This window comes from Galleria mellonella, unplaced genomic scaffold (assembly GCF_026898425.1).
Source record: "Galleria mellonella isolate WM207_F2 unplaced genomic scaffold, CSIRO_AGI_GalMel_v1 utg83, whole genome shotgun sequence".
In the NCBI taxonomy this organism is placed as follows: Eukaryota; Metazoa; Arthropoda; class Insecta; order Lepidoptera; family Pyralidae; genus Galleria; species Galleria mellonella.
In genome coordinates, this window is record NW_026442162.1 from 5,606,628 (window position 1) to 5,633,719 (window position 27,092).

At 34.8% G+C, this 27,092-nt stretch overlaps 1 protein-coding gene across 1 annotated transcript; it reads right to left on the reverse strand.

Moving 5' to 3' along the window:
- Positions 1-345: 345 nt before the first annotated feature.
- LOC113513837 (uncharacterized) lies at positions 346-27,092 on the reverse strand. The gene is made up of 6 exons (XM_052901905.1): positions 26,833-27,092; positions 3,204-5,627; positions 2,715-2,912; positions 2,105-2,246; positions 896-1,108; positions 346-659 (listed from the first exon to the last, which is right to left on the reverse strand). The coding sequence occupies exons 1-6, from the start codon at positions 26,896-26,898 to the stop codon at positions 571-573; spliced, it is 3,132 nt and encodes a 1,043-aa protein (XP_052757865.1). The 5' UTR covers positions 26,899-27,092; the 3' UTR covers positions 346-570.

The window sequence follows — 27,092 nt, forward strand, 5'->3', positions numbered from 1 at the left end:
TTATTCCTCTGTACCCAGTAAATTCACACCATATCCATCCCACCCTTCAAACCGAAACAGCCATGCAAACAACTGCTTCACGGTAGAGACACGAATGTCTGTTGTTGTATTTTTAAAATTCGTCCAAAATGGACAGGCGAAGAGCAAAATCCATACAGCCAGTCATCCATGTCTGCTTGTTTATATTTCAAAGTCAAACCACTTATTCTGTTCCTTCTTTTTTTTTTGTTTATTCCTATTTTTTTACGGGACAAATTTTGCGGGCGATTTAGGTACTATAAACAATTTTAATAGCGGCGGTAGTTTTTTAATTATTGGTGAATATTCAAAAAGAAAACAAATGTATAATAATATTATTAGATTTATTTACAAAAACATTAACATGTATATAAATTAATTTCTTAGTCTAAAATTTATATTTACAATCTTATTATATTTTTAAAAAATAAAATTAAAGCGTCGCTCATTGCAAATTCTGTTTACAAAAGTTATAAGAATATAATTTCGAAGAATAGACAATTGAAAGCTTCACTGAAGCTAATTTGGCGGGAGTGGATGCGCGGGCGCACTTCACAGGATATTGTCTATGGCGTGGATGACGCCGTTTGTTGCAGGTATGTTGTGGGTTATCACTTGTGCATTGTTCACTTTGATGCGACCTGCGAAATAAAGATTTTGTCTCTAAAGATTTGTTTTATTTATTTTTTTATCAAACAGTCGGACTAATGGTCGGGTTCTAAAATTAGGATACTCTATGTATAAGGAACCAGGCAACGATCTTAACCGATTTGGAAAGTTCTTTTTTTATCCGAAAAGATATATTTACAAATTCGTATATATATATATCGATAGTATTGTATATATATATACTTCGTTTACGTAACCATGAACTCACCGGCGTTCTTCTGCAACGTCAGCGGCTTGGCATCCTCCATGGAGTTCCTCAGTTGGTAATACCTCATGCCGGCACTGTACAACGTGCCTGGCAGAACATGTCTAGCAACGAGTGCGCGCGCTGCCGCTTTCTCTGAGTACCGTGACAGTTCGGTCGGTTGTAGGCGCGCGAACGCCGCGTCCGTTGGCGCGAAAATTGTGTAGGTTTTGCTTTCTGTAATGTACAAAAAAAAAATGCATTTATAAAGGGACAATTATAAACTTTAAAGTTGATATTTTTTATGGAATGGTAACTGCGTCTGAGTCAGTGTTTTCTGATGGTGTGGTAGGTACCAGTAAGGGATAATAAACGAGAATAGGGGAGAAAGGAATTGTTAGTAATGGGGTTTAACAGCCTCATTGCTTGCAATATAACCTCTTCGGTCAATTTACATGACAATTAAGTCGAAACTGTCGTGGTTCTTTCTTCACAAATTTATCAAGAAGAGTCAATTGACTTGCTTTCATCCTCACCTATCATCCCTCACTGGTACCCCATTAGCATTATACCGTTAGCGTAGGCGAGGTTACCATTCCATTATCACCCATTAAAAGAATATCTGAAGATAAAGTCGGCTCATCGTGACGAATTCATCAGGAATTAATCATGATGATCTCCAGGAGAACACGATTGGCGGTAAATATGAGGTGTTGTATATTGCTAGCAATGAAACTGATAGTTTCGATTATTAACAATCCCTTCTTTTCAATTCAAACTTGAAATCGGTATAAATTTTTAAGTTAAGAACTAGCAAGTCTTAATTTACATGAAGGCAGTGACGGTTAGCACTGATCTGTTAAGAAAGTCTCTAAAATCGCTAAAAATTATAAATACCTAACCTATCCATAGAATCTGGGGGGAAGGAATTGTTAGTAATGCAGACTACCAGTTCCATAGTTAGCTATTTATTCTGTTAGGTTGAGGCTCCACGTGGTTCCCCTGGAAACCATCGTGCTGAATTCCTGGCGTTTTCTTCACAGTGGGCTAACTGACTTAACTTTTCATCTCACCTATTATTCCTCACTGGTGCCCCGCCAGTGTATACCGTTAGCGCAAGCGGGGTCATTGTCATCCATTAAAAAAAACCGTAGAATCTAACTAAATATACATAACTTCTATTATCTAAAAGTATTTTTTTCTATATAAAATTTATTAAAAAATTTGATGTACCTGCAAGCGTGTCAGCGAATCCACTCGCGTGTATTGCCTTCAGGAACGTTGTGAACCTCCTATCTCTGTCTGCCTGCAGTGTCTGCACGAGATCGCCGACTGGCAGCGGGAACATCACCCGGTCTACTGCGTGAGCTATGCCCTGGAATAGTAAACATTAAAAAATTGATACATCTATGTATGTATGGTCTTCACTTAGACCAAAGAAGTATATAAATTTATTACTTCCTTATAATGTTGCCAGCTGATGAGATCTAAATATTAGAGAGAGAGAGAGGATTGTTAGTAACGGAAGCTAGTGACTCCATTGATTGTTATTATATTCTATCAGGTCAAGATTTACGTCATCAATCTTGAAGACTATCAAGATGAAATTTACTTGATATCGGTACAATGGGTCAGCTGATTTGATTTCATCCTCTCTTATCATGACTTACCCCGATCAGCGTAAACCAACAGTTTCTATATAGAAGGGTTACGATTCAATTAGCTTTCAGTAAAAAAATATATATATATATATAAATAATTGAGCCTAAACTACTGCAGTTATGAAATTAAACTTGCATAGTACCTAGATTGGAAAAGAAAATTCGAGTTCAAAATAGTATACCTGCGGTATGTGAATGTCTTTCTTGTCTTCCAAGACCCTGGCACCGTTGATTGTGGTCACTCGCACCTCATTCCACTCCACGTCATGCATATCGTACTGGTTGACACGCAGTTGGGTTCCTGCCAGAGATACCCCAGTCATCTCGTCTTGTAGGGATGCGATATCGAACGCACCGGGAATCACGTGATGGAGGAGCAGCTAAAAGGAATATGAGATGCTGATTATTTTTTATTTAGCTTTTATTCATAGGTCATTAATTTTCGTAACACGTTGTGCTATTTAGTGCTTCATTGGTGTATTTGAAATATGAAAACTAAAATTAAATGAGCGGGGGTATGAAATTTATTGGACTATGAGCAAAATAAACAAAAAAAAAAGGGGCAATATTACTTTAAATTTTAATAATTGAACTTGAAAACTGTAGGTTTATTTAGTTTGTTACAGACAGATGTAATTTTGTTGTTATAAATTTTAGATTAATTTACTTACGCCACTGAGCAGACGTGGATTATCACGGAATTTCTCTTCGGCTCTATCGGGACCGCCAAGTTGGACCAATAACGTTCTGAACGCTTTATCGGTCGGTGCAAAAATCGTATACGGCCCAGTCTCGTTCAGAATCGTGTCTAATCCAGATTGACGCAAGTATTTAGCAGTCGCAAATAAGCCGTTCTCTTTTAAGATTTCGACAAGTCCAGGATTGATTTGCCTTCCGTAGTTCAAAGGTGCGTTGGTTATTTCCACTGTTGGTGGAACCACACTGGATCCTATTACCACAAGGTCTTCTGGAGTATTATGTCGATAAGCCGGCGTTGTACTGATGATACTCGAAAACGTTGAGCTCGGGAAGGAAGATGAGGGTGTAGAAAGTGATGATGAACTGTGACTATTTCTATTCGCTGTAAAATCGTAGGTAGGAGAAGTCGATTTGGCGATATATCTTTCAGTCGTAGATACTGTTCGAGTCGATGGTGCGAATGTCTGTGTTTGAGGTTGAGTGGGTCTCGTAGATTGGCTTACACTACTTCGATAAGTGTTCGGAGTTGGCGTTGTATGTGATACAAGATTATGACCTATTGTTCCGTGGCTAGATGTTGTGATAAAACTAGAGTAACTCGAAGGAAGATGAGATGGTTCAGCTACATAGTCATTCGCTTCTGTCGTAGGATTAGCTGTAGTGGAAGTTAAAATACTATTTGATAGTTTTCCAGGCAACTGTATTTCACCTTTCTTTATTTTATTTAGAATATTTTCCACTTCGGGTCCTTCTTCTGTTTGTTGACCATTAGCTTTAACGCCTTTAACTTTAAAAGAGCCATCGTCTTGCTCTTCTAAGAAAACAAATGTAACTTTCTTTTTATTTTGAAGTGTGTTGGGTATTTTGGAGACTTCCTCAAGTTTGCCATTATCGGATTGTTTAATGAGCTCAAAGTTTGCTCCAGGAGGCAATACACCTTTTGTCAAATCTTCGAAAGAAATACGACTTTCTTTCTGTGGTGCTTGGGTATTAGCTACAATTTGTGCCAAGTTAGCTGGGCTGTCTGCAGTTATTGCTCCTTTTGGAATCAAATTAGGATTAGTGGTTCTAATCACTTCAAATTTTTGACCATTTAAAGAGATTTCCCGTGACGTAAAGTTCTTTTCGTTAAAGTCTTCGGGATTCTCTGCTAATGCTACTTTTAACTGTTTGAGAATGTCTGGTTTCTGTAAAAGAGCTACACTTTTTGCTCTTAAACTATCATCAAAACCTTTTGTCTCGCTTTCTTCAAGTAAATTCTTAATTTCATTGTAGAGTTGTTGCTTTTTTCTATCTTGTGGAGGATTTCTGGGCTTTGGCTTCTGTCTAGGTTTGTACCTAGGTGTCGGTGCGGGTGTAGTCGTGGTGGTCGTTGTAGTAGTGGTAGTTGTAGTTGTTGGATGCTCCTTTTCATAAATTTCCAAAGCTTTTCTAAATAAATCTGTCTCATGAGGTAAGATTGGTCGATGTTTATCTTGGCTACGGGTGTAGAAATTCTGATAGTTTTCTGTCGTTGAAACAGTTGGTATAGTTTTTGTTGCTTGTTTACTTAAGAACTCTTCATGTAATTTCTCTACTTTCTCTTGCTGTTTCTGTTGCTGTTTTTGTACAAATTCCTGATGCTTTTGAATTATTCTTTGTCTCTCTTGAAGCTCTTTTAGTTTCTCAAGGTTTTCTTTAGACTGTTGCTCAAAGAAATTTTGTATTTGAGATGACTGTCCATTTGAGAAGAGCGGCGCTTGACCTAAATTAGATTGGAAAGGGATTTGTGCATTGTTTAAATTTAAGTTTTGTGGGGCTAGATTAGGTGCAGGTTGAATAGTTATAGGATTCGGGTGATTGAAAATTGGCTGGTTTTGTGATTCTGGAACTGTTGGTAGAAAAGCTGGCTGCGTTGGTCTTGGCTGTATATTTACTGTATTACTAGGAGCATTGTGATTGAAAGAAGGTGCATTTTGGGCAATGGGAGGCCCGTTATTTTGGAAAGTAGGCAAAGTAGGAGCTGGTTGCGGAAGTACATTTTGGTTTTGCTGTAGTGGTCTCAAATTCGACGGAGGGAAGTTGTTCTGAAGAGTAGGTGGATTGACTGGTGGTTGAGAGAATTGGAACGCGTTATTATTCGGTAAGGGCAGATTATTTTGGATGCCAACATTTGTCGGAATGGCAGGATTGGGCAGAATATTGTTGAATTGTGGAGGCACGAATGATGGCTGCGGTTGGGGCTGTGAGAAGATCGGTTGAGGGAACTGAAGTGGACTCGGTGATGGGCTGCTGAGTAGAGAGCCTTGCGACTGGAAGTTCTGCAGCGGCGAATTCAAGCCAAATCTCGTTTGATGTTCACTGAAACCTGGATGGCCCAGTGATACTTGTCTTCTTCTATCGTACTCATTTTCTGACTGTAACAAGGGAAAAAGACTCATAAGAGTTTTTACATTTAACTATTTTAACAATTAAAAAAATGAACAATAAATAACTAGCGGTATGATGTTTATCCTTAAACATTCATTAGTTTCTTTCAGCTTCTCAAAGATTGACTGTAATAGTTATCCTATGACAAGTCCGCTATTGTATATTAAAAAACGATTTAATAATGTGTCCAATGTAAATTATGTACAATAGAGATTTTACAATACAATAGATAAAAATATATAAAAAAATAAAAAAAAATAACCATCGATTACAAAAGTAATTATCAGATAAAAATTGTAATGAGCAATTGATTTTTTTAATACAGCTGACTAAAATACATATAACCAATGCGTATTATTCATAATATTATAAAACCATCTGGATGTCAAATCTCCAGGATATAAAAGAGTTCAGTCTAATGAATAGTGATGCATATTAGTGAAAGAAATAAAAGAGGGTTGACGTCAGGCAGGTGGCCGGTCGTAAAACTAAAAACCAAATCTTTTTGTAATATGGTAAAATCATATTATGCTGACCCCAAATGATTGGGATAAGGGTAGGAAGATGATGATTAGTGAAAGACATATGGCTGTATGATTACGAAAGCCAACCTCGCGTAACAGAAAGAGACAAGGGAATACAATAACAATCATAAGTCTTCTTGGTTCATCAGATTTTGGTGGAAAGTGATGAATATTGAGCATCAACATAGATATAAGTACTAGCACAGATAATATAATACTATCATCGCCATCATCCCAGTCCATTACCAGAGGGAGACTTTGTACAAAAGTCGTTTGCTTGAGAACCTCTGTCCTATTCGTATTTCAACCGTGAAGCAGTTGTGTTTGCATGGCTGTGTTCCGATTTGAAGGATGCGATATGGCAGTGAATTTACAGAGTACAGAGGAATAACACCCGAGTCCTCAGGAATGGCAACGCATGAGGGGTATCATGGGCGAAACAGTATACTCTGTTATGTCCACGGTACTGCTCATGTCTATAGGTGATGGTAACCGCTGTCCATCAGGTGGGCCGTCAGCTTGTTTGCCATTCTAAGTAGCATAAAAAAGTCATTATTTGTCTACTGCTATACATAGTTCTTTCCCATAGACTGCCATAAGGAACGGTCCTGAGCCACCATCATCCAGTGACTCCCTATATACTTTACTAGTAGTATTATTAAACCCTTTTATTCATAAAGACTAAAATCTATATTAGCCATTGAACTGTTTTGTCTCTGTCTTTCAAATTGGGAATGTAGCATAAAAGAAAAAGACACTTCAATACCTAAAATAGATTTATAATACATTTGATATTTTCATGAATTAAAGCGAATGTAAATACTTTTTTTTTTTTATACAACTTAGAATGGCAAACAAGCTGACGGCCCACCTGATGGAAAGTGGTAACCGTCGTCTATAGACATGAGCAGTACCATGGACATAACAGAGTATACTGTTTCGCCCATGATACCCCCCATGCATTGCCATTCCTGAGGAATCAGGTGTTATTCCTCTGTACCCAGTAAATTCACGCAATATCCCACCCTTCAAACCGAAACACAGCCATGCAAACACAACTGCTTCACGGTTGAAACACGAATAGGACAGAGGTACCCAAGCAATCGACTTTTGTACAAAGTCTCCCTCTGGTGATTAAAGATTTGTTAATCAAATGGGAATGTGCCAATATGAAATAAATTAAATGCCATAGTTTACCGATTACCATATAACTTAAGTGCTAACTTTAAAGTTAATATATACAAAACTAATGGAAGTAATATGTCATTTCATAATAACCCTAAGTTTCTAACCGAAGATAAGTTACTTAATCGACTTTAAGTTGAAAGTTAAGAGGTACCGACTCTTTTGTTACTTCATATAACGGGAAGCACTTTTCAATAATAAAATACAATTGCGTTAATTCCTTTCGACACTTACGTAAGAGAAGTATGAATTAAAAGGGAAATGGCTATTTATGAAGCAGACAGACACAAGCAAATGACGTATTTCGCAAACAAGTGTTGAGGTTTCGTCAATAAGTGAAAATATTAAGTTTGATTATAATGCAAGTAATAGAGATGTATATTGCATCTTTTTTAATGGAATTTGTATTATATGGTGGTTTGGATGCATTTTAGGGTTCCGCAAGAATAGTAGACTCTAATAATTTAGTATTTTTTTTAATTAGTGATAATGGAATGCTAACTCTGTCCGCACTATCGATATACGCTGGCAGGACCCCAGTGAGGGATGGTAGGTGACTATGAAAGCAGGTCAGTTAGCCCATCGTGACAAATACTATTAGAATTAACCACGATGGTTTCCAGGGGGATCCATGTGGAGGTCGATCTGATAGGATGTATTGATAGCAGTGGTTTTTTTTTATACAACTTAGAATGGCAAACAACCTGACGCCCCATCTGATAGAAAGTGGTAACCGTCGCCTATAGACATGAGCAGTACCATGGACATAACAGAGTATTCTGTTTCGCACATGATACTCCCCATGCGTTGCTATTCCTGAGGACTCAGGTGTTATTCCTCTGTACCCAGTAAATTCACGCCATATCCCACCCTTCAAACCGATACACAGCCATGCAAACACAACTGCTTCACGGTTGAAACGCAAATGAGACAGAGGTGTCCAAGCAATCGACTTTTGTACAAAGTCTCTCTCTGGTTTTTAGTTAGACCCCATTACTAATAATTTAGTTATCTCTGTATGTAATTTTGACTTGATGACTGTAAAAATGTAAACTGGGCCATCATTATAACGAAGTATAATATTATAATTAAAGATTGTGCCCATAAAATACCCGACTTCAAATGTGATAGAACATTTTTTTTTCTCTCTTTGGTGGCGTTCACCCCGATATTAGGGTATTTTGCCAAGAACAAAACGGGGAAACGACAGTAGCAATAAAAACACCTAACTCAAGCGAATTTAGAAAGGAACAGAACATTTGATTTTGACGGTTAAAGACCGATATGATAATGAAAGTAAACATCAATTGCGTACTTCTTGTGCCTAATTTTTTACTTTTAAATATTTATCAAATGAAATAATAAAAAAATATATATATACCTTAATGTACTCTTTAGACTATTGCTTAGAGACAACAAAATTGTATTATAATTTTACTTCAAACACGAGATGTTTTATGAACAAGCTCAATTAGAAACAACAGACACATAATTTCTTTCAACGATTCCAATAAGTAATTGAACATAACAGCATTGTATACCGCCATGATGTACGGTAGCGTCATAGTATTGGAGATCTCGTTTGCGCCGGCGCAGGAATGCGCTTTCTTCTTACTGATGCGTACGATCTTCATCCGAGGTGTTTGATATGCGCCAACAGTTATTATAAATAGTTTAAAAAATTGAATACTCCATTTCCGTTTATGTTTTAACAACCTTATTGAAGGTGGTCTTTGTATGAAAGTCGTTTTTCTACCACTGTCTCACTCGTGTTTCTGCCGCTAAGCAGTTGTACTTGCATGGCTATGTATCGGTTTAAAGAGTGGGATATGGCAGTGAAGTTACAGGGTTCGGAGGCGTAATACCGTAGTGCTGGTGGGAAGGGATTCTTAGAAATGCGGACTACTAGTCCCATTGCTAGCAATATACCCTGTCAGGTCAACCTCCACGAGGTCCCCCCTGGAAACCATCGTGCTGAATTCCAAGTGTATTCATTACATTGACCTAACAGACCTTTTCATTCTCATTTATCAACCCTCACTGGTACCTCTCCAGCGTATACCGTTAACGCAGGCGGGGTTACCATTCCATTATCATCCATAAAAAAAAAACACTGTAGACAAAGAATAATAATGTACAAGCCATACTATGGCCGTCACAGTATATGCACAATTTAGAATGAAAAGAACCTATAGAACCTATAGGTTCAATTGATGGAAAGTGGTAACCGTCCCCTATAAATATTGATAGGACTGTGGATATCATGAAACACATTGCAACTTTCATAATACTACCCCGCACCTCATACGTTAATCCATATGTAGCATTCCTGAGACCTACGGTTTTATTATGCCTCTGTACTCTGTAATTTCACCGCCATAACTCAATGAATAGAATTATAATGAAAATATTTTAGCCATAACAGCTAATTTGAAGTTGATTTATACGTCTCAATAACACATAATTAACTGTTTATTAGTTCACATCACGCTAGAGTTATAAATGTGCAGATGTCAGAAACATTCAATGTGAGATGTCAAAGCCTCGAGAAAATTCATTTAGAAAAAAAAAATGTCAACCGTGCTTGTTTTGGCGCGAATGTGAAATAAACAGGTGAAAAAATGTAATAAAAAAAGATAAAATAAGACTAGTGATAATATCGTAGCATTGTCATCGTGCTCTCTCTGTCATTTTAATTTAAGAACATGAGAAGACGATTCAAAACAATGCAAATGCCACCTAGTTATGAGTGAGGTACCTTTGATGCCAGCAATTATAATGCGTTGGCAGTCTGGTTTTGTGGAGTGGAAAATTATCATTATTATTTTTATGTACAAACTAGCCTTTTCTCTTACTACTGTACGTGGATTTCTCAAATACTAAAACCCCCATGCGTTGCCATTCCTGAGGACTCAGGTGTTATTCCTCTGTACCCAGTAAATTCACGCCATATCCCACCCTTCAAACCGAAACACAGCCATGCAAACACAACTGCTTTACAGTTGAAACACGAATGGGACAAAGGTACCTAAGGAATCGATTTAAGTACAAAGTCTCTCTTTGGTCTTCTATGTTGTTTATCCTTAGACATGTCAAGATGAAACATACATCATATTTTAAGTTAGAACTTCAGAAACACAAGTATGAAAATTGCATCGAATTTGTTGCGTAGGTTTTGTGTGATGCTGGAAATAATATATAGATGACTCTCCGTGTATTATTTCTTAAATAAAAGTCTTATTAAGACATTAAATATCTCTATTTATCTAGATATCGTCGATTACAATTTTATTATATTAGTAACATAACATGTTTAATGTATGATCTTTGAATTTCTTGGGAACTCTTCTCTATTTCTAGTCACTTTATTATTGAATTGCATACGGTACATATTACTAAATTACATAATAAATAAAAGTTTATTACATACTTTTAAAAATTTTTATAGCTGTAGGTCACGTGATCACAAACTAATCCTTTTCTCTATGTTTTAAGCATAGACTTGGTATAACGTATTTAAAGTTTTCAGTGCCAACTTCTAAGATTAAGGAATTACAAAATCTTTGACCAATTCATAGAGTAGCTTAATTTAATCTTTAAAACTAGTTTTAAGTGCTTTTTTGTATATAAAAAGCAAATATTTTAAGTCCTTTTGTTGTCGTTTTAACAATGAGCCAAATTAAATTCTCAACATTATTTGACAACATTTTTATAAATAAGTAAGTAAGAATTGTGATGTCTAGCGATAAATGTAGACAATTTGTAAGCGGCACTACCTACCTACACCTACATGTTTACAGGCAATAACATTAATAAACATGGTGACTATCGAAAGTGACTTTCATCATTTGTGGAAACGACATATAATTATAAAACATCACACGTAGCCCGCCATTGTTGAATTTTCTGTATTAGAAATGTACGATAAACACAAAAGTGATTTTTGTATCAAATACTTTTTTTTATATATTTTTTTTTATACAACTTAGAATGGCAAACAAGATGGCGGATCACCTGATGAAAAGTGGTAACCGTCGCATATAGACATGAGCAGTACCATGGACATAACAGAGTGTATACTGTTTCGCCCATGATACCCCCCATGCGTTGCCATTCCTGAGGACTCAGATGTTATTCCTATAAAAAAGTATTCGTATTACAAAGTCTCCCTCTGGAAGTCTACCTTACCTCCGTGGATTTTAAGATAAAACATTCAGATTGTATTTTGGATATTCAAGGACACACCTGTGAAAACCGCATCCAAATTCGTGTAGTAGTTTTTTTGTGTGATGCCGAAATTAACCTATCGACAGACATTATATTTTTATGTAGCAACTACCGGTTTAACTTACGTTAAACTAGTCGAACTTTCTCGATCTAATTACACGAAAGTTAAACCGGTAGTTATTATATTAAAATATATACAGACAGCCAAAAATAGTATAATTTTTTACCTTTATTTATTTTTTATGTACAGCCACCTTTTAAATACGGTTTTATTATATCAGATATAGACTATGTGGAGAGAAAAGACTACATTCTTTTTCAAACAGAATATTTAAGAAGGAAGCGCGAGTATGACCACCCCAAAATTGTTTATGGCCACTCCAGGATCACGAGTGAAGGTTTCAGGGCGCAAAGATATGTCTTAGAGTATACATAAGCCTTTTTTAAAGATAATATCCTGGTGTAAAATCTAAAATATGTCAATGATACTTAAGACATCTCTAAAGCCCTAATTGCGATTGCCAACCCCCCTGTCAAACGTGGTCATTACTGGCAAAACATCTCTCATGGGGAAGGCTTATGTTCAGCAGTGGACAGTTAACGGCTTAAATGATAAAAAAATGACGATGTCAATGATAATCGCGTAACAGAGCTCCAAAAATTTTACGACTAAAAGAACATGAATTTAGCTAGATTTAAAACATACTTTTTTTTTCAAAAATAGTTTATCAAAAGTATCTTATTAAAATAAATACTAAAATAACCTATACATATGTTAATACATTTTTAGACAGAAAAACTTAAATTATACTAATAAAAACATATTTATTATAGTAACTAATTAATAAATATAAAACTAGAATTAGATTCGAAGATAAAATGTCAGTATAAAAAAAAAAAACATTAAAGTGTCGTGACTGGTTATGCATGTTCTAAGTATAACAAAAATTATCTAATCGTGACATAAACAGCTGTGAGAGTAATACATGAATAGCATAAGTGCGATCTCTGATGACGGCAGGAATCACTGACCTTTGCCACAATGTAACCGTTATGTGCGCGGTCGAAACCGAAAGCTGTTTGTACCGGTTGCTTTTGCCTCTCCTTCGATAGTGACGAGCGGGGCTATAATCGAGTCTAGTTGGGCGCCAAATTGCTTAGATAGGTACGTTTGTAATTATGAATTAAAAACATTAGGAAAACTTTCTTAAGTGCCGTATAGATCCAAACATGTTGTACCCGTTTATAAGTACTTTCTTTTTTTTTTTAGAAAAGTGAAGGGTTATAATTTTTTGTTGTAAATTAAACACATAGGTATATTTAAAATACTGTCATTGGTATTGTAGGTCGATTGTTGCAAAACTTTAATGTATTTTTGTATTAATATTTTTATAAATGACTGTTTGTTGCCATAAATAAAAAAATAAAAAAAATAAAAACATCGTTTTTAATTATTTTATTGTTAATTTACCTGTCTTAACAATTTTTAAATTTATAAAATTTTTTTTTTCGGGTCTTACGACAACCATGGGAATGGAAAGATTGGTTTATTCTATATCGGAACCATACGGCCGTTATTCTGGAATATAGTGAGATTATTTTAGGTTGAAAGTTAGTAATATGGACAAATGTACAGAACGGCAAAAATGAGAAGCAGCAAAATTAGGACGACTGACTTTTGAAAATAGGCGGTTAATAACATTTTTGTTCGGAGGGCCAAAATTGCCCATATAGTAATTTCTCCTTCGGGTAAAAATAAACAGCTGCGTATTAAGTAATACTATTTGACGTGAAATAATATTAAAAACCGCAAATGCTATATAAATCACCAGAGGGAGACTTTGTACAAAAGTCGATTGCTTGGGTACCTCTGTCCCATTCGTGTTTCAACCGTGAAGCAGTTGTGTTTGCATGGCTGTGTTTCGGTTTGAAGGGTGAGATATGGCGTGAATTTACAGGGTACAGAGGAATAACACCAGAGTCCTCAGGAATGGCAACGCATGGGGGGTATCATGGGCAAAACAGTATACTCTGTTATGTCCATGGTACTGCTCATGTTTATAGGCGACGGTTACCACTTTCCATCAGGTGGGCCGTCAGCTAGTTCGCCATTTTAAGTTGTATAAAAAAAAAGTGATATAATACTAGTAATTGTAAGCAAAATTAAAACAAGTTTACATTATGAATATTAATGTAACTCCCGTCATCGCTGTGCAAGAATACTTTCACACCTATTCTCGTATGTAAATATTCTTTTCTCGTTTAAGACGTGTGCGAATCGTATGACATAATTCGTTTACGTGTTTGCTTTTCTGATGCAATTTACTATCGAATAAGTGTACGAGTCGAGTTGAATATTTTGCACACAAATCGACATAATACCGGTGAAAGTGTTAGACAACACTTATAGTATATATATATATATATATATATATATATATATATATATATATATATATATATATATATATATATAGTCCTGTGGTCCCGGTATAGAATAGGCCACCCCTTCCTTTTTCGTGGGTGTCGTAAGAGTCGACTAAGGGAAGGCGAGGGATGGGCGGCAGCTTCCCTTTTAAAACATCTTTAAAGCCTAATTGCCTGTTAAGCGCGGCGGCTACTAAAACCCACCAAAGGGGAGGCAGCAGTGGACAGTTAAAGGCTGATATAATGATTAATTTTAATAATAAGTTACCTTCAGAAATAAAGGATCTTCCGATAGAGAGATTTAAATCAAAGTTATTTCACTTTCTCTTAGAAAAATACTATTATACAGTTATTGAATATTTAAATGACAAAAAATGTAATAAAAGAAGTAATGTATTAAAAATTAATTAAAATATAAACCATAATGTAAGAAAGACTCTGTACGTTATATTTAAAAACGGTTACCACTTTCCATCAGGTGGATTTGATCATTTGATATATTTGCCATTGTAAGTTGTATGAAAATGTAATGTAAAAAAAATAGATAATTTATTTACGATCTACTGGATCCATCAGTTTTTTGCAACTAACAACAAATATAAGTAAATACTTAAGTATGTTTTTTAATTTTGTTATTTAGTTTTTTATACTTTGTTTTTTTTTTAAGAACTCCTTGAAGTGGTGAGCTGTATGATGGCAGAAAGTGACCGTGGATTGAGCACGGTCTACTTAAGTAGAACAAGTATTTATGTATAACAAATGAAATCTATTTGTTGCTAATTTAAACAATAGTATTAGGTACAACGTAACCCATTTTGTACTTACACATAATACACAGTAAAAGATATAAAAGAATGAAAATAAAAAAGCAGTTGTGTTTACATGGCTGTGTTTCAGTTTGAAGGGTGGGATATGACAGTGAAAAAAAAAAGCAAAATATATAAATCAACAATTTCACTTTTTTTCCTTTCCTTCATTCGTGTAAAAAAGCCATAGATAATTTAACACACAAATGGTCACACAGTAAAAGATATAAAAGACTGAAAATAAAAAAGCAACAAAACAGTAAAATATATTATTGCCGTAGTAACACAAAATGGTCACAACTCAGTTTATTGCTTTGCCCTCAAAAGAGCAAAACACTGATATTCTGTTGTGGCCAAGCCAAGAGTCAGTCGCGAATCAACGTAACCACAGTACAAATTGCTCAAACAATTTGTGGAAGTTCACCGTCATCGCTGATGTTTACGAAACAGCTGATCGAGTGCCATTCAATATCGGACAATGAGTGTCGTTCTATTTTGTAAGTACCTATTTATGTTGGATTAATTTTCATTGGATTTCAATATTCACTAATAAACAACATTGTAATAGCTTAACAATTGAAATACGGAGTTGAAATCATTACAAATAGACTTAAATATTGTTTTTTTTTTAATTCAATTCAATCATTTATTGCATTTTCATGTTTTTTTTTTTGTTGCATGAAAATGGATTGGTAACTCCGCCTGCGCTAACGGGATACGCTGGCGGAGCGCCAGTGAAGGGTGATAGATGAGAATGAAAACAGGCCAGTTTGCCCATCATGATGAATTCATCAGGAATTAACCATGTTTCCAGGGGGAACCGCGTGGATGTCGACCTGGTTAAGTATATTGCTAGCAATGAGATTTTTAGTCTCCAATACTAACAATCCCTTTCCCTCCTGCATTTGTATGTTGTATTAATATAGGTCTTAAGCATTAGAGGTACAGTATTAACATGAGCCCTGGAAGGGCACAGCGATCATATTAATATACATATGTTGGTTACATAAAATACACAGTTTCATTTCTATACATGCATAGTCAATCAACACAAAACAAATAGGTACAAATACAATTAGAATACTTTGATAGAGTAAAAAAATTAACATTTTTTCAATAATCAACCTACAGATAGAGATTTCAAATTCTACGTCGTGCTGTGCTGAACTAACTTAGTAATTTAAAATTTTGATTTATAAAAAAACAACACAAAGTTCAATAAAAAAGAACTGCTGAACCGGTTATGATAAAATTTATATAAGATCAATCTGAAAGTATGTTCTTTCAGATAAAAAATAATTCTCCAAATCGATTTAAAAATGCATTTAAGGCATACGCTGGCGGGTCTCTAGTGAGGAATGATAGATGAGAATGAAAAGGCAAGTCAGCCTATCGTGATGAATACACCTGGAATTCAGCACGATTGTTTCCAGAGGGGACCCGACAGGGATATATTAATAGCAATGGGACTGGTAGTTTTTTTTTATACTACTTAGAATGGTAAACAAGCTGACGGCCCACTTGATGGAAAGTGGTAACCGTCGCCTATAGGCATGAGCAGTACCATGGACATAACAGAGTATACTGTTTCGCCAATGATACCCCCCATGCATTGCCATTCCTGAGGACTCAGGTGTTATTCCTCTGTACCCAGTAAATTCACGCCATATCACACCCTTCAAACCGAAACACAGCCACGCAAACACAACTGCTTCACGGTTGAAACACGAATCGGACAAAAGTACCCAAGCAATCGACTTTTGTACAAAGTCTCCCTCTGGTATTACTGGTATATAGTGCGCATTACTGACAATCCTTCCCCCCAATATAGGAGTATTTGGGATGTATATATCCAAATTAGAATCCCAAATAATCAATTAATCAATCAACTCACTATTTTTAGTTGAGCTCATGACAGCGATGGACTAAGTATCACTTTAAAATGCAATTACTCACCTACTGACATATTTCACACAGTGTTTTTCTAGAATGATAATCGCGTAGTATTTGTTTATGGTTATCGCGTAAAACATTTTAGCTATGGTCGATAATACTCGGTGATTGTCGGCTTGCGTGCGTCGGCGAACAATACCTACTTTCACCCCTCGGCTGCGTCTGCGCATCTCACTCGGTGCATACGTCCTATTTGTTGATTTCATATAAGATGCATTTCATTCTTCTATATTTGTATTTATTTATATCTATATTTATATCACTGTGTGGTCTAAGCATAGAATAGGCTACCCCTTCCTTTCCCGTGGGTGTCGTTAGAGGCGAGTACACAATTTTAAAAGAAATTAATGCTCGAGAGTGGGAAAGCAGTGTCCCTTATAAAACATCACCAAAGCCTAACGGCAGTCGCTAACCCGCCTACCAAGTATGGCAGTTGCTTGTAACACTATGTTAATGACAAAACTACCTAAAGCGGGCGGCTTATGTTCAGCAGTGGACAGTTAACGGTAAAACGAGTCCAATGCGAGTTACAATATACCCAACCAGGTCGACCTCCTCGTGGTTCCCCTAGAAAGTATCATGGTTAATTCCTGATGAATTCATCATGATGGGCTTACTGGCCTGTTTTCATTTTCATCGATCACCCTTCACTAGTGCTCCGTCAGCGTATCCCGTTAGCGCAGGCGGGGTTACCATACCATTTTCATCGACCAAAAAAAAAATGGAATAATAACCCCGCTCGCGCATGTGGAATATGCTGGCGGGGTACCAGTGAGGGATAATAGGTGAGAATTAGGTAGAAAAAGGCAGGTCAGTTAGCACATCGTGATGAATACATATAGAATTCGGTATGATGGTTTCCAGAGGGGACCACGTGGAGATCAACCTGACAAAACATTGCTAGAAATGGGACTGGTAGTCCCCCCCCCCCCCCCCCCCCCCCCAAGCCTAATATATAGTAAATAAAAATCCATATCTTTTAGATCAATCGCCAAATGTCTGTTTACAAGTACGCATCACAGTGATTCAAAGAAATTTTTTATCTTTAAATATATATATTTTTAAATATTTAATGTTATATTGGATTAAGTAATATTTTGTTATTATTTCTTCTTGTAAATAAATTTATAAACAGGTTAAAAAAAAATCAATTGCCAAATGTCTGTTCACACGCATCACTTCAGTACGGGTGCTAATTCTTTTTTGTTGTTAAATTTTGTTTAAAAGAAAATGAAATATCATATGGAAAAAAGTACGGGTGTGTGATGCCGGGGCGGGGCGGCTAGTTTGCTACAGATCTCTACGCGTCAAACACTTCAACTTTCTAGCGCGGCCATTGTTTAAGTTCAAGGCGCATGTTTATTCATTACATCCGCGACTCGCATAATTTGCTCTTACATAAACACATATTCGAGATGTCCGCTCTGTTAAGAGGGGGCACGCCATAAGAATAGCAAGAATATCAATAAATTTAATATAGCCTAATTATTGTTTATTTATAATTATATTGTAATAATATATTTGTAATATGTATAAAAATTGTGCATCGCTCTATCAGCAGACATTGATGCTCTTTTCTACTTTGGATTTGGAGCTTAACTCTGTAAGAGATCTATTCCTGGAAATCCTGAATGGAGAGGAGCATTAATTGCCAGTTTTAGTGTTACGTTAATAAGAATCCTACTACATGAAAAAACATATTTTAGTTCTCTTTTTATACAACTTAGAATGGCAAACAAGCTGACGGTTCACCTGATGGAAAGTGGTAACCGTCGCCTATAGACATGAGCAGTACCATGGACATAACAGAGTATACTGTTTCGCCCATGATATCCCCCATGCACGAGTTCTTAAGTAAACTAGTGTTTTATATCGAATATCTTTAATTTAAATACAACTGTATTATAATTATTAGACATCAAAACACTCTTAATTTTAAGATGCGTAGTATCTAGTCAGTTTATAAATTATGTATTAAAATCATGCAAATTATAATAAAAACACAGTTAATTTTTTTTTATACAACTTAGAATGGCAAACAAGCTGACAGCCCACCTGATGGAAAGTGGTAACCGTCGCCTATAGACATGAGCAGGACCATGGACATAACAGAGTATACTGTTACGCCCATGATACCCCGCATACGTTGCCATTCCTGAGGACTCAGGTGTTTCTTATTAGTTATTGAATGAATGGAAACACTTTATTTTTCCATTCAAAGAATGTCACAGATTATAAATTTTAACAATATGTGTGTAAATAAAATGGATATTTAATTACATAAAAACATAATAAAGAGGCAACGATGGGCGGCCTTATCGCTAAAAAGCGATCTTTTCCAGGCAACTGTAGGATCATTCGTCATCATTTCAACCATTATCCGTCCACTGCTGAACATAAGCCTCCCCCAAAGACTGCCATAAAGAACGGTCCTGAGCCACCTGCATCCACTGACTCTTTTACCTTAACCTTAGGATGGAGAGGAATATTTAAAAAAATATTAAATTATTATTTATTAGTTTTAATTAAATTTAACCGGTCAGATATTTATTATAATACTTTTGTTTTTTGTGATAGAGTAAGTACAATTTTTTATTTTATAATAATAACAATAAATTCGTCAAGTGACCACAGAGTATTTGTGTTCACACGTTTTTTTGTTTCAGTTGAGTATTTTTGTATTATTTTTTGTTTAAAATTTTTGTGTAATATTCCTCTTTGTACGTTATTGTACTCATGCTTTCCTGGGTGAGCGTATTGGAAGACTGTAAGGCTCACCCAGTGGATGTAATAAATAAATAAAATTTGTTATGTTCGAAAATATGCTATTCTTATGGGGGACACCCACTTAATTTGTTTCCACAATATTTGAATAGAGATGTAACGCGTCGTTATTCAAACGAATGGAAAATGTAAATATGAATGGCATAAGAACAATTTATTTAGATAATGGCCGCAATTGGCTTGCTTTAAATAACGTGAAAATTATGTATGAGAGTCTATTAAAAAAGTGAAGAGAACTTTATGTGCCTTCACGAATATCTCAAATGTACTGTCCGAGCCTCTTGTGGGTGTAATATATGTATTTTTTCTATATAAATAGCTTTTTTTATTGGTGAAAATGGTATGGTAATACCGCTTATGTTATCGGTATACGCTGGCGGGGCACCAGTGAGAGATGATAGGTGAGGATGAAAGCAGGTCAGTCGGCCCATCGTGACGAATTCAATAAGAATTAACTACGGCAGTTTCCAGGGGGAAACTGCGATCGACCTGACAGGGTGGGGCTACTAATCCCCATTATTAACAATCCGTCCTCCCCCTATATATATATATATATATATATATATATATATATATATATATATATATATTATATTATATTTTTTTGTGTATCTCTTAATAAATAAGTAGTTTATCTATCTCTCTAGGGCGTGAGGACTAAGGACACATGGCACGCAGCCAGTATATCGTGTGACACTGTATATATATATATATATATATATATATATATATATATATATATATATATATATATATATATATATATAAGTGACCTTGCAGTACACCATTGGGACAGCTGGTGTCTGGTTTGGTAATGGTCGTATTTACGCCCATTATGGGAATTCAGTCAGCTGGTAGTTGAGTTTTCTTGAAGGAACTGCTAGACCGGCTATTCTGATAATAGTGTACTTTTATGAGTTAGTTATATTTTTGATCATCATTTAAAAATACGATAAAAATGGTGATTAAGACTTGTTCATCATAATTATATTGCGCTACGTTACCGCGACGCTTCTAATTAGACTGTAATGACCAACTTTCAATTCTAATATATCGACATGATATCCAACACGATAATTGAGAGATTTCACGTGATTTTTTTTATACAACTTAGAATGGCAAACAAGCTGACGGCCCACCTGATGGAAAGTGGTAACCGTCGCCTATAGACATGAGCAGTACCATGGACATAACAGAGTATACTGTTTCGCCCATGATACCCCCCATGCGTTGCCATTCCTGAGGACTCGGGTGTTATACGTGATGCTCCAACAATGTGACAAAGTTGTGTATCTCTTTTATTTTCATTACTACCTGTGATCCGCGACTTCGTCTTCCTGTCTAGGATATATTCACTGGTTGGGATAAAGAGTAGCCTAGAGTAGCCTTCTTCTCCATTCCTCATGTTACGTGTAAGAAATAATGTAAAGTTAAATAATGATAAATTTCGTGTGGATTGATTGAGCCGATATATCGCCAAAGATAATCGTAAGGGGGAAAGGGATTATTAGTATATAAGATCTAAAATTCACATTGCTAGCAATATATATTATTAGACCGATTTCTAAATGGGTCTCCTTGAAAGCCATCGCGGCTAATTCTAGTTGAATTCGTTGCGATGGATCAACTGATTTAGTTTCGCCCTCACCTAATCATCTCTTGATGGTGCACCGCTAGTATATATCGATAGCGCTGACCGGTTTACAATTCCATTCATTCATTAAATAAAAAAAAAGGTAACTGTCAATTAATAATAATCAATCCTCCAATTAAAACAGTTTATAGTTACTCCTTTCCCTCCAAAGGCTGCCTGGAAGAGATCGCTCTTAGCGATAAGGTCGCCCATTGTTTTCTCATTGTGATTATTTCTTGTAATTGTTTATATTTATAGCAGGTTTACTGTTGTAATCTTTTGGAGGAAACAATAAAGAGTATCTATCTATCTATCTAAAAAAATAATAATTTCCAATATTTCTGGTTACTTCAAAATTGATCTAACTGCTTAAAGTATTAGTGAAAATTTAATAAAAACAGTATTTCAAAATTCAAAAACAAGATATAGATAAACACAATTTTTTTTGTTAGTGGCACATTTAAGTGTCACATATACGCATTATCAAAGTACGGAACATATTCTCAGCAGCAGAATAGATGCGACAATGAAACCATCAAGCAGAGAATATTCCTTTATAAATGGTAGGCCACGCGCCTGCAATTTCTCTAATATTGCGATTGTCTATGGGCGGCGGTAATCACTTACCAACAGGTGGGCTGTATCTTTGTTTGTTCCTTATGTTATAAAAAAAAATTCTAGAGGTTTTAATTCGCTAACAGAGTACTTTACATAGATAAATAAATATATAATTTATTTGCATCTCTTACAACACACTAATAACATCAGATATTGACACATATCTAAAAAAAGAAATAAAAAAATATATATACAAAAAAAAATGAAAATACATAAAAGAAGTAACGTAATTTTTTAATCGTTTATTACTTTCTGTCTGTTTGATCATAAATCTCCCCAATAAGGAAGGTTTTGCCAGTAGATGCCACGCTTGGCAAGCAGAGTGGCAACTGCAGTTATGTAGTTGTGTTTGCATGGCTGTGTTTCAGTTTGAAGGGATGGGATATGGCGTGAATTTACTGGGTACAGAGGAATAACACTTGAGTCCTCAGGAATGGCAACGCATGGGGTATCATGGGCGAAACAGTATACTCTGTTATGTCCATGGTACTGCTCATGTCTATAGGCGATGGTTACCACTTTCCATCAGGTGGGCCGTCAGCTTGTTTGCCATGCTAAGTTTTATAAAAAAAAAAGTTAAGTTTTTGGTGATAGTTTAGTAGTTGCTACCCATTACTTGACTATTAAGTTTCCTTAGTCACCTCTTACGACACTCACGGAAAAGGAAGTGGTGGTCCATTCTACGACGGGACTATATGGCAACTTTTTAAATAATTAATCAATCAGAAACAATGAAAATTGTTCAATTATTTTAAAAAATCAATAGATCAATTCTTAACACATTTTGTACGTATCAAATACGGTCTAGCCTTGTAAAGCTCGAAAAATGTGACCCTACACTGCGAGTAATTGAAACTCTTGTTTAATGCATAATAGGTGACACCATAGACCAAGGAGATTTTTTTTTAATTATTACAGAAAAAAAAGATCTGTGATATTGTCTATGAATGGTTTATGACTAAATCAACTGGATTCTGACGCCATTGTTGATTGTTTTATAACACTGGGAAGGATTTTACGAATGTCACAATTAAATTATTTATATACAGTGTAAATTCTGTAATTTAATTAATCTCTTAATTATGTAACCGTGTGGTAAATAAGCAATAAAAGAATACAACTGCTGGTTAATTAGTTTGGAAAAAAGTATCAACAGAGCAAGGTTAATTAAATAGGCACGTTGATTGTAAGTATGTCTGTGTGTATATATATAAGATGTTCGTCCATTAAATTATCTATCTATCTAAATTCAGAGTTTGGTGAGCTATTAAATAAAAAATTTAGTTTTAAACATAGTTTTAAGGTTTAGTTCTTATAATATGTTGTTCTTCGTAATAATAAAAATACATGTGTATTTTACTGAATTTATTTTAAGGTGCTAAACAAATTTTGATGACATTCGATCCGATTTTGTTTTAATTTTTCCAAAATAAAAGTCAATAATCTATATAGGTTATATCATCATCATCACCGTATCTGCTTTTCACTGTTCACTGCTGAACATAAGACTTACAATTGGGGGGAAAGGGATTGTTAGTAATAGGACTATTGCTGACAATATATTAACAATATAATATTGCCCCATTGCTAACAATATTACTTATCAGGTCGACCTCCACGCGGTGCCCCCTGCAAACCATCTTGATTATTTTTTTATGAATTCATCACTATGGGCCAACTGACCTGCTTTCATCCTTACCTATCATCCCTTACTGGTGCCCCGCCAGTGTATACTGTTAGCGCAGGCGGAGCTACTATTCCATTATCGCCCATTAAAAAAAAAGACGCCCCCTTGGGGGTTTTGCCAATAATTGCCACGCTTGGCAACTGCAGTTAGGCTTTAGAGATGTTTTAAGAGAGACGCTGCTGTCCATCCTTCGTCCTTTCTTAGGCGGCTTTTACGACACCCACGGTCGCATATTCTATGCCGGGACCACAATGCCAATATAGGTATATATCTAGAAGGACTATCCACTGTTGAGAACTGTCCGAAAAAATGACTTTTCAACCAACTGTTGGCGACGCACATACTTGTACACAGTATGACTGTAAAGTCGAAACGAAAGTGTGAAAGTATAATTAGTAAGTAATATTGACAAATGTTTTTTTTATACAACTTAGAATGGCAAACAAGCTGACGGCCAACCTGATGGAAAGTGGTAACCATTGCTTATAGACATGAGCAGTACCATGGACATAACAGAGTATACTGTTTCGCCTATGATACCCTCCATGCGTTGCCATTCTTGAGGACTCAGGTGTTATTCCTCTGTACCATGTAAATTCACGCCATATCCTACCCTTCAAACTGAAACACAGCCATGCAAACACAACCGCTTCACGGTTGAAACACAAATGGAACAGAGGTACCCAAGCAAACGACTTTTATACAAAGTCTCCCTCTGGTAAATAAATAAATATGTATATATAATATATAAATAAAAAGACTATTTACACGAAAATAAAAGTTATCTATTACAGAGTTAGCATTGATTATAATTATAAAAAAAAAATCTTACGTTTGTCTATGCGTTTTAGTTTACGAAATGGTAAAAATACCCCATATTTTATATTTTTTGGACAGAATTTCAAAGTTCACTAACTTATATCTTACTATTATATTTCATGTTATAATATTTTACGTTAGAAATAAATTGACCATTTTTTAAAATTATTAGGTACTTTATATTTATATTTTTTATATTATATATTATTTACATAATACTAAAAAAACAGCGATAAATTTAACGGAAATTATGAATTAATTCTACATTAAGCATAATATCATTATTTCATTATAATTATATCTTATTAAATATAATGATATAATTAAAAAGTTAAAATACTACTTTTACGTTTTAGTTTACGAAATGGTAAGATAATTATATATATATAATTTTTTTATAATTTTTGGACAGAATTTCAAAGTTCACTCACTTATCTCTTACTCTTATTTTTAACAATATTAACGTTGTATTTTAAATTACAAATTAATTTTCTACTTTTTTGAAATTATTACGTACTTTATATTTATATTTTTTTATATTATATATTATTTACATAATACTAAAAAAAAAAACATAGCGATAAATTTAACGGAAATTACGAATTAATTCTACATTAAGCATAGTATCATTATTTCATTATAATTATATCTTATTAAATATAATGATATAATTATAAAGTTAAAATACTACTTTTTATTCCATTTGCTTTCAGCTTATAAATGGTGTATAAATAAAATGGCGGGTGTTCGGATATGACGCTCTCTCGCTCGTGGTTGACATAACAGTCTGAGAGCTTGCAGTGTTTGTATTATGTAATGGTATTTAACAATACTGAATGTATAGCTACTTGCAAATAATTATATTAATTAAAAAAATATGCTAAATGTAATAATAAATTTAAAAATATAATTTCTATTAACATAAATATATACTAACTATTTTAATCAGACTTATTCCTTTTTAATTGTCAGGATATCGCAAGAGGGAACTAGGGGAATAGACTTTGTACTTTATGTGGTCTGGGAGTTTTTCTAAAAGTAGGGAAACTTATATTATGGTAAGCTATCGGTTTGTGTACCGTAGAGAGCTACATCTTCTTATAGGGGTTAGGTAAAATATTTGTATTAAAAATCTAATTTATGGTAAATATATCAAACCATACCATATCAGCTGTTAACTTTTCACTGCAGAATATAAACATCATCTGTTAGGGGGTTTTGTCAGTAGTTGCCACGCTTGGCAGGCGAGTTGGCAAGGTTTTGGTGATGTTTTAATAGGGACGCTGCTGTCTATCCCTCGACTGTTAAGTGCCCTTAGTCATCTCTTACGACATCCACGGGAAAGAAAAGATTGGCCCATTCTATGCCGGGACCACACAGCGGTTGTGGCAGATAATAATTTCGAATAAAAATATGGCCAGCCTTACTATCTTTACTAATATTATAAATGTGAAAGTGAGTTTGTTTGTTGTCTTTTTAACAAGTTAACGGCTTAACCAATCACTATGAAATTTGTTATACACATACTATAAGGGATGAAGAAGGATAAAGACTTCTTTTGTCCCTATCAGTGAACCCCGTTAAAATGGATGAAGTCGCGAGTAAAAGTTGGTCATGCTTACTAGTATCAGGCCATTACAGATTCTTATGTTAATTTAACCAACAGTCAACAGCCAAATATAGATTTAGTCGAGACATGGCATCAAACTCGACTGCACTTCATTTAAAAATATTTTGTAATATAATATAAAATTAGTATTTTATATATATTTAGTTTACTTACTAAAAATACCAAATACCTATATAACAGCTTCATTATAAGGTAATATTTATGCTTAATAGCATAGACAATTTGTTTTTTTTTTTATAGAATGTAGTGATGTTTTCAGAGATTTCTATTTTTTTTAAAAGACAAAAAACAAAGAGATGTACAACAGAGATAAAGAAAAAAGAAAAAGTAATTGCAATTATCGATATATATGTTGTAGTTAATTGTTGCCTCTGCCTAACGCGTGTACAAGTATGTTGCGTGACATGAGATCTCGCGATCGATTCTCCGTTGCGACAATTTAGAAAAAGTAGGTACTCGTACAATGTTTAAAATGAGAAAATTGTAGGCACTTTTTCGTTTTATAAAATTTCGTACATACTTTGCTGAGTTTTAGGATTAAAATGATCCCTTAAATAATTAATTATATGGTATTGTTATCAGTTTTGTGGAATATTAAGTTTTAATAATTATTTTTTATATAAGTATTTCCCTGACAATAATTGTACAATGTATAATTAGGTATAGTGATCATAAATATCTCATTTTTATATTCACGTAATTTTTTTAAATACACGTAATATTTTTTTATATTTATTACATATATATTTTATTTACATTAAATTTTCTTATCTTTCTACACATGTATTTTAAATGTCTTGTTATAAATTTTATTAAATTTACTAATTTCAAAATTATATAATGAATATAATAAATATATAATTATGACAAATATTAAAAGATATAATAATTACACTCACCCTAGGTCCTGTGATGGCACAGACCGCATGCGCCAACAGCAGAAACTGACAAACTGTACCCCTCATGCTGCACTCTCAACGAATAGAGCGGCTGAGTACCATCACACACAACACACCACAGTTCAACAAAAAGCTCCTCGCACTTTACACGAATCAATCCAGAGCACTTGCACCTCACTAGTTTCCAAATTTAAAATTGACCATAAACAACGATGAGCTTTTTTTTTAAATCGCGTGGTAGTGGGCTAACGCGACGACAG

What these genes read in the sequence shown, in the direction of transcription:
- LOC113513837 (XM_052901905.1), bottom strand. Translation starts at nt 26,898, where the DNA reads ATGAGGGGTACAGTTTGTCAGTTTCTGCTGTTGGCGCATGCGGTCTGT. An exon ending in GTGCCATCACAGGACCTAGG is followed by an intron (nt 5,628 to 26,832) that starts GTGAGTGTAATT and finishes CCCTTGTTACAG; the next exon opens with TCAGAAAATGAGTACGATAG. An exon ending in ATCCACGTCTGCTCAGTGGC is followed by an intron (nt 2,913 to 3,203) that starts GTAAGTAAATTA and finishes TATTCCTTTTAG; the next exon opens with CTGCTCCTCCATCACGTGAT.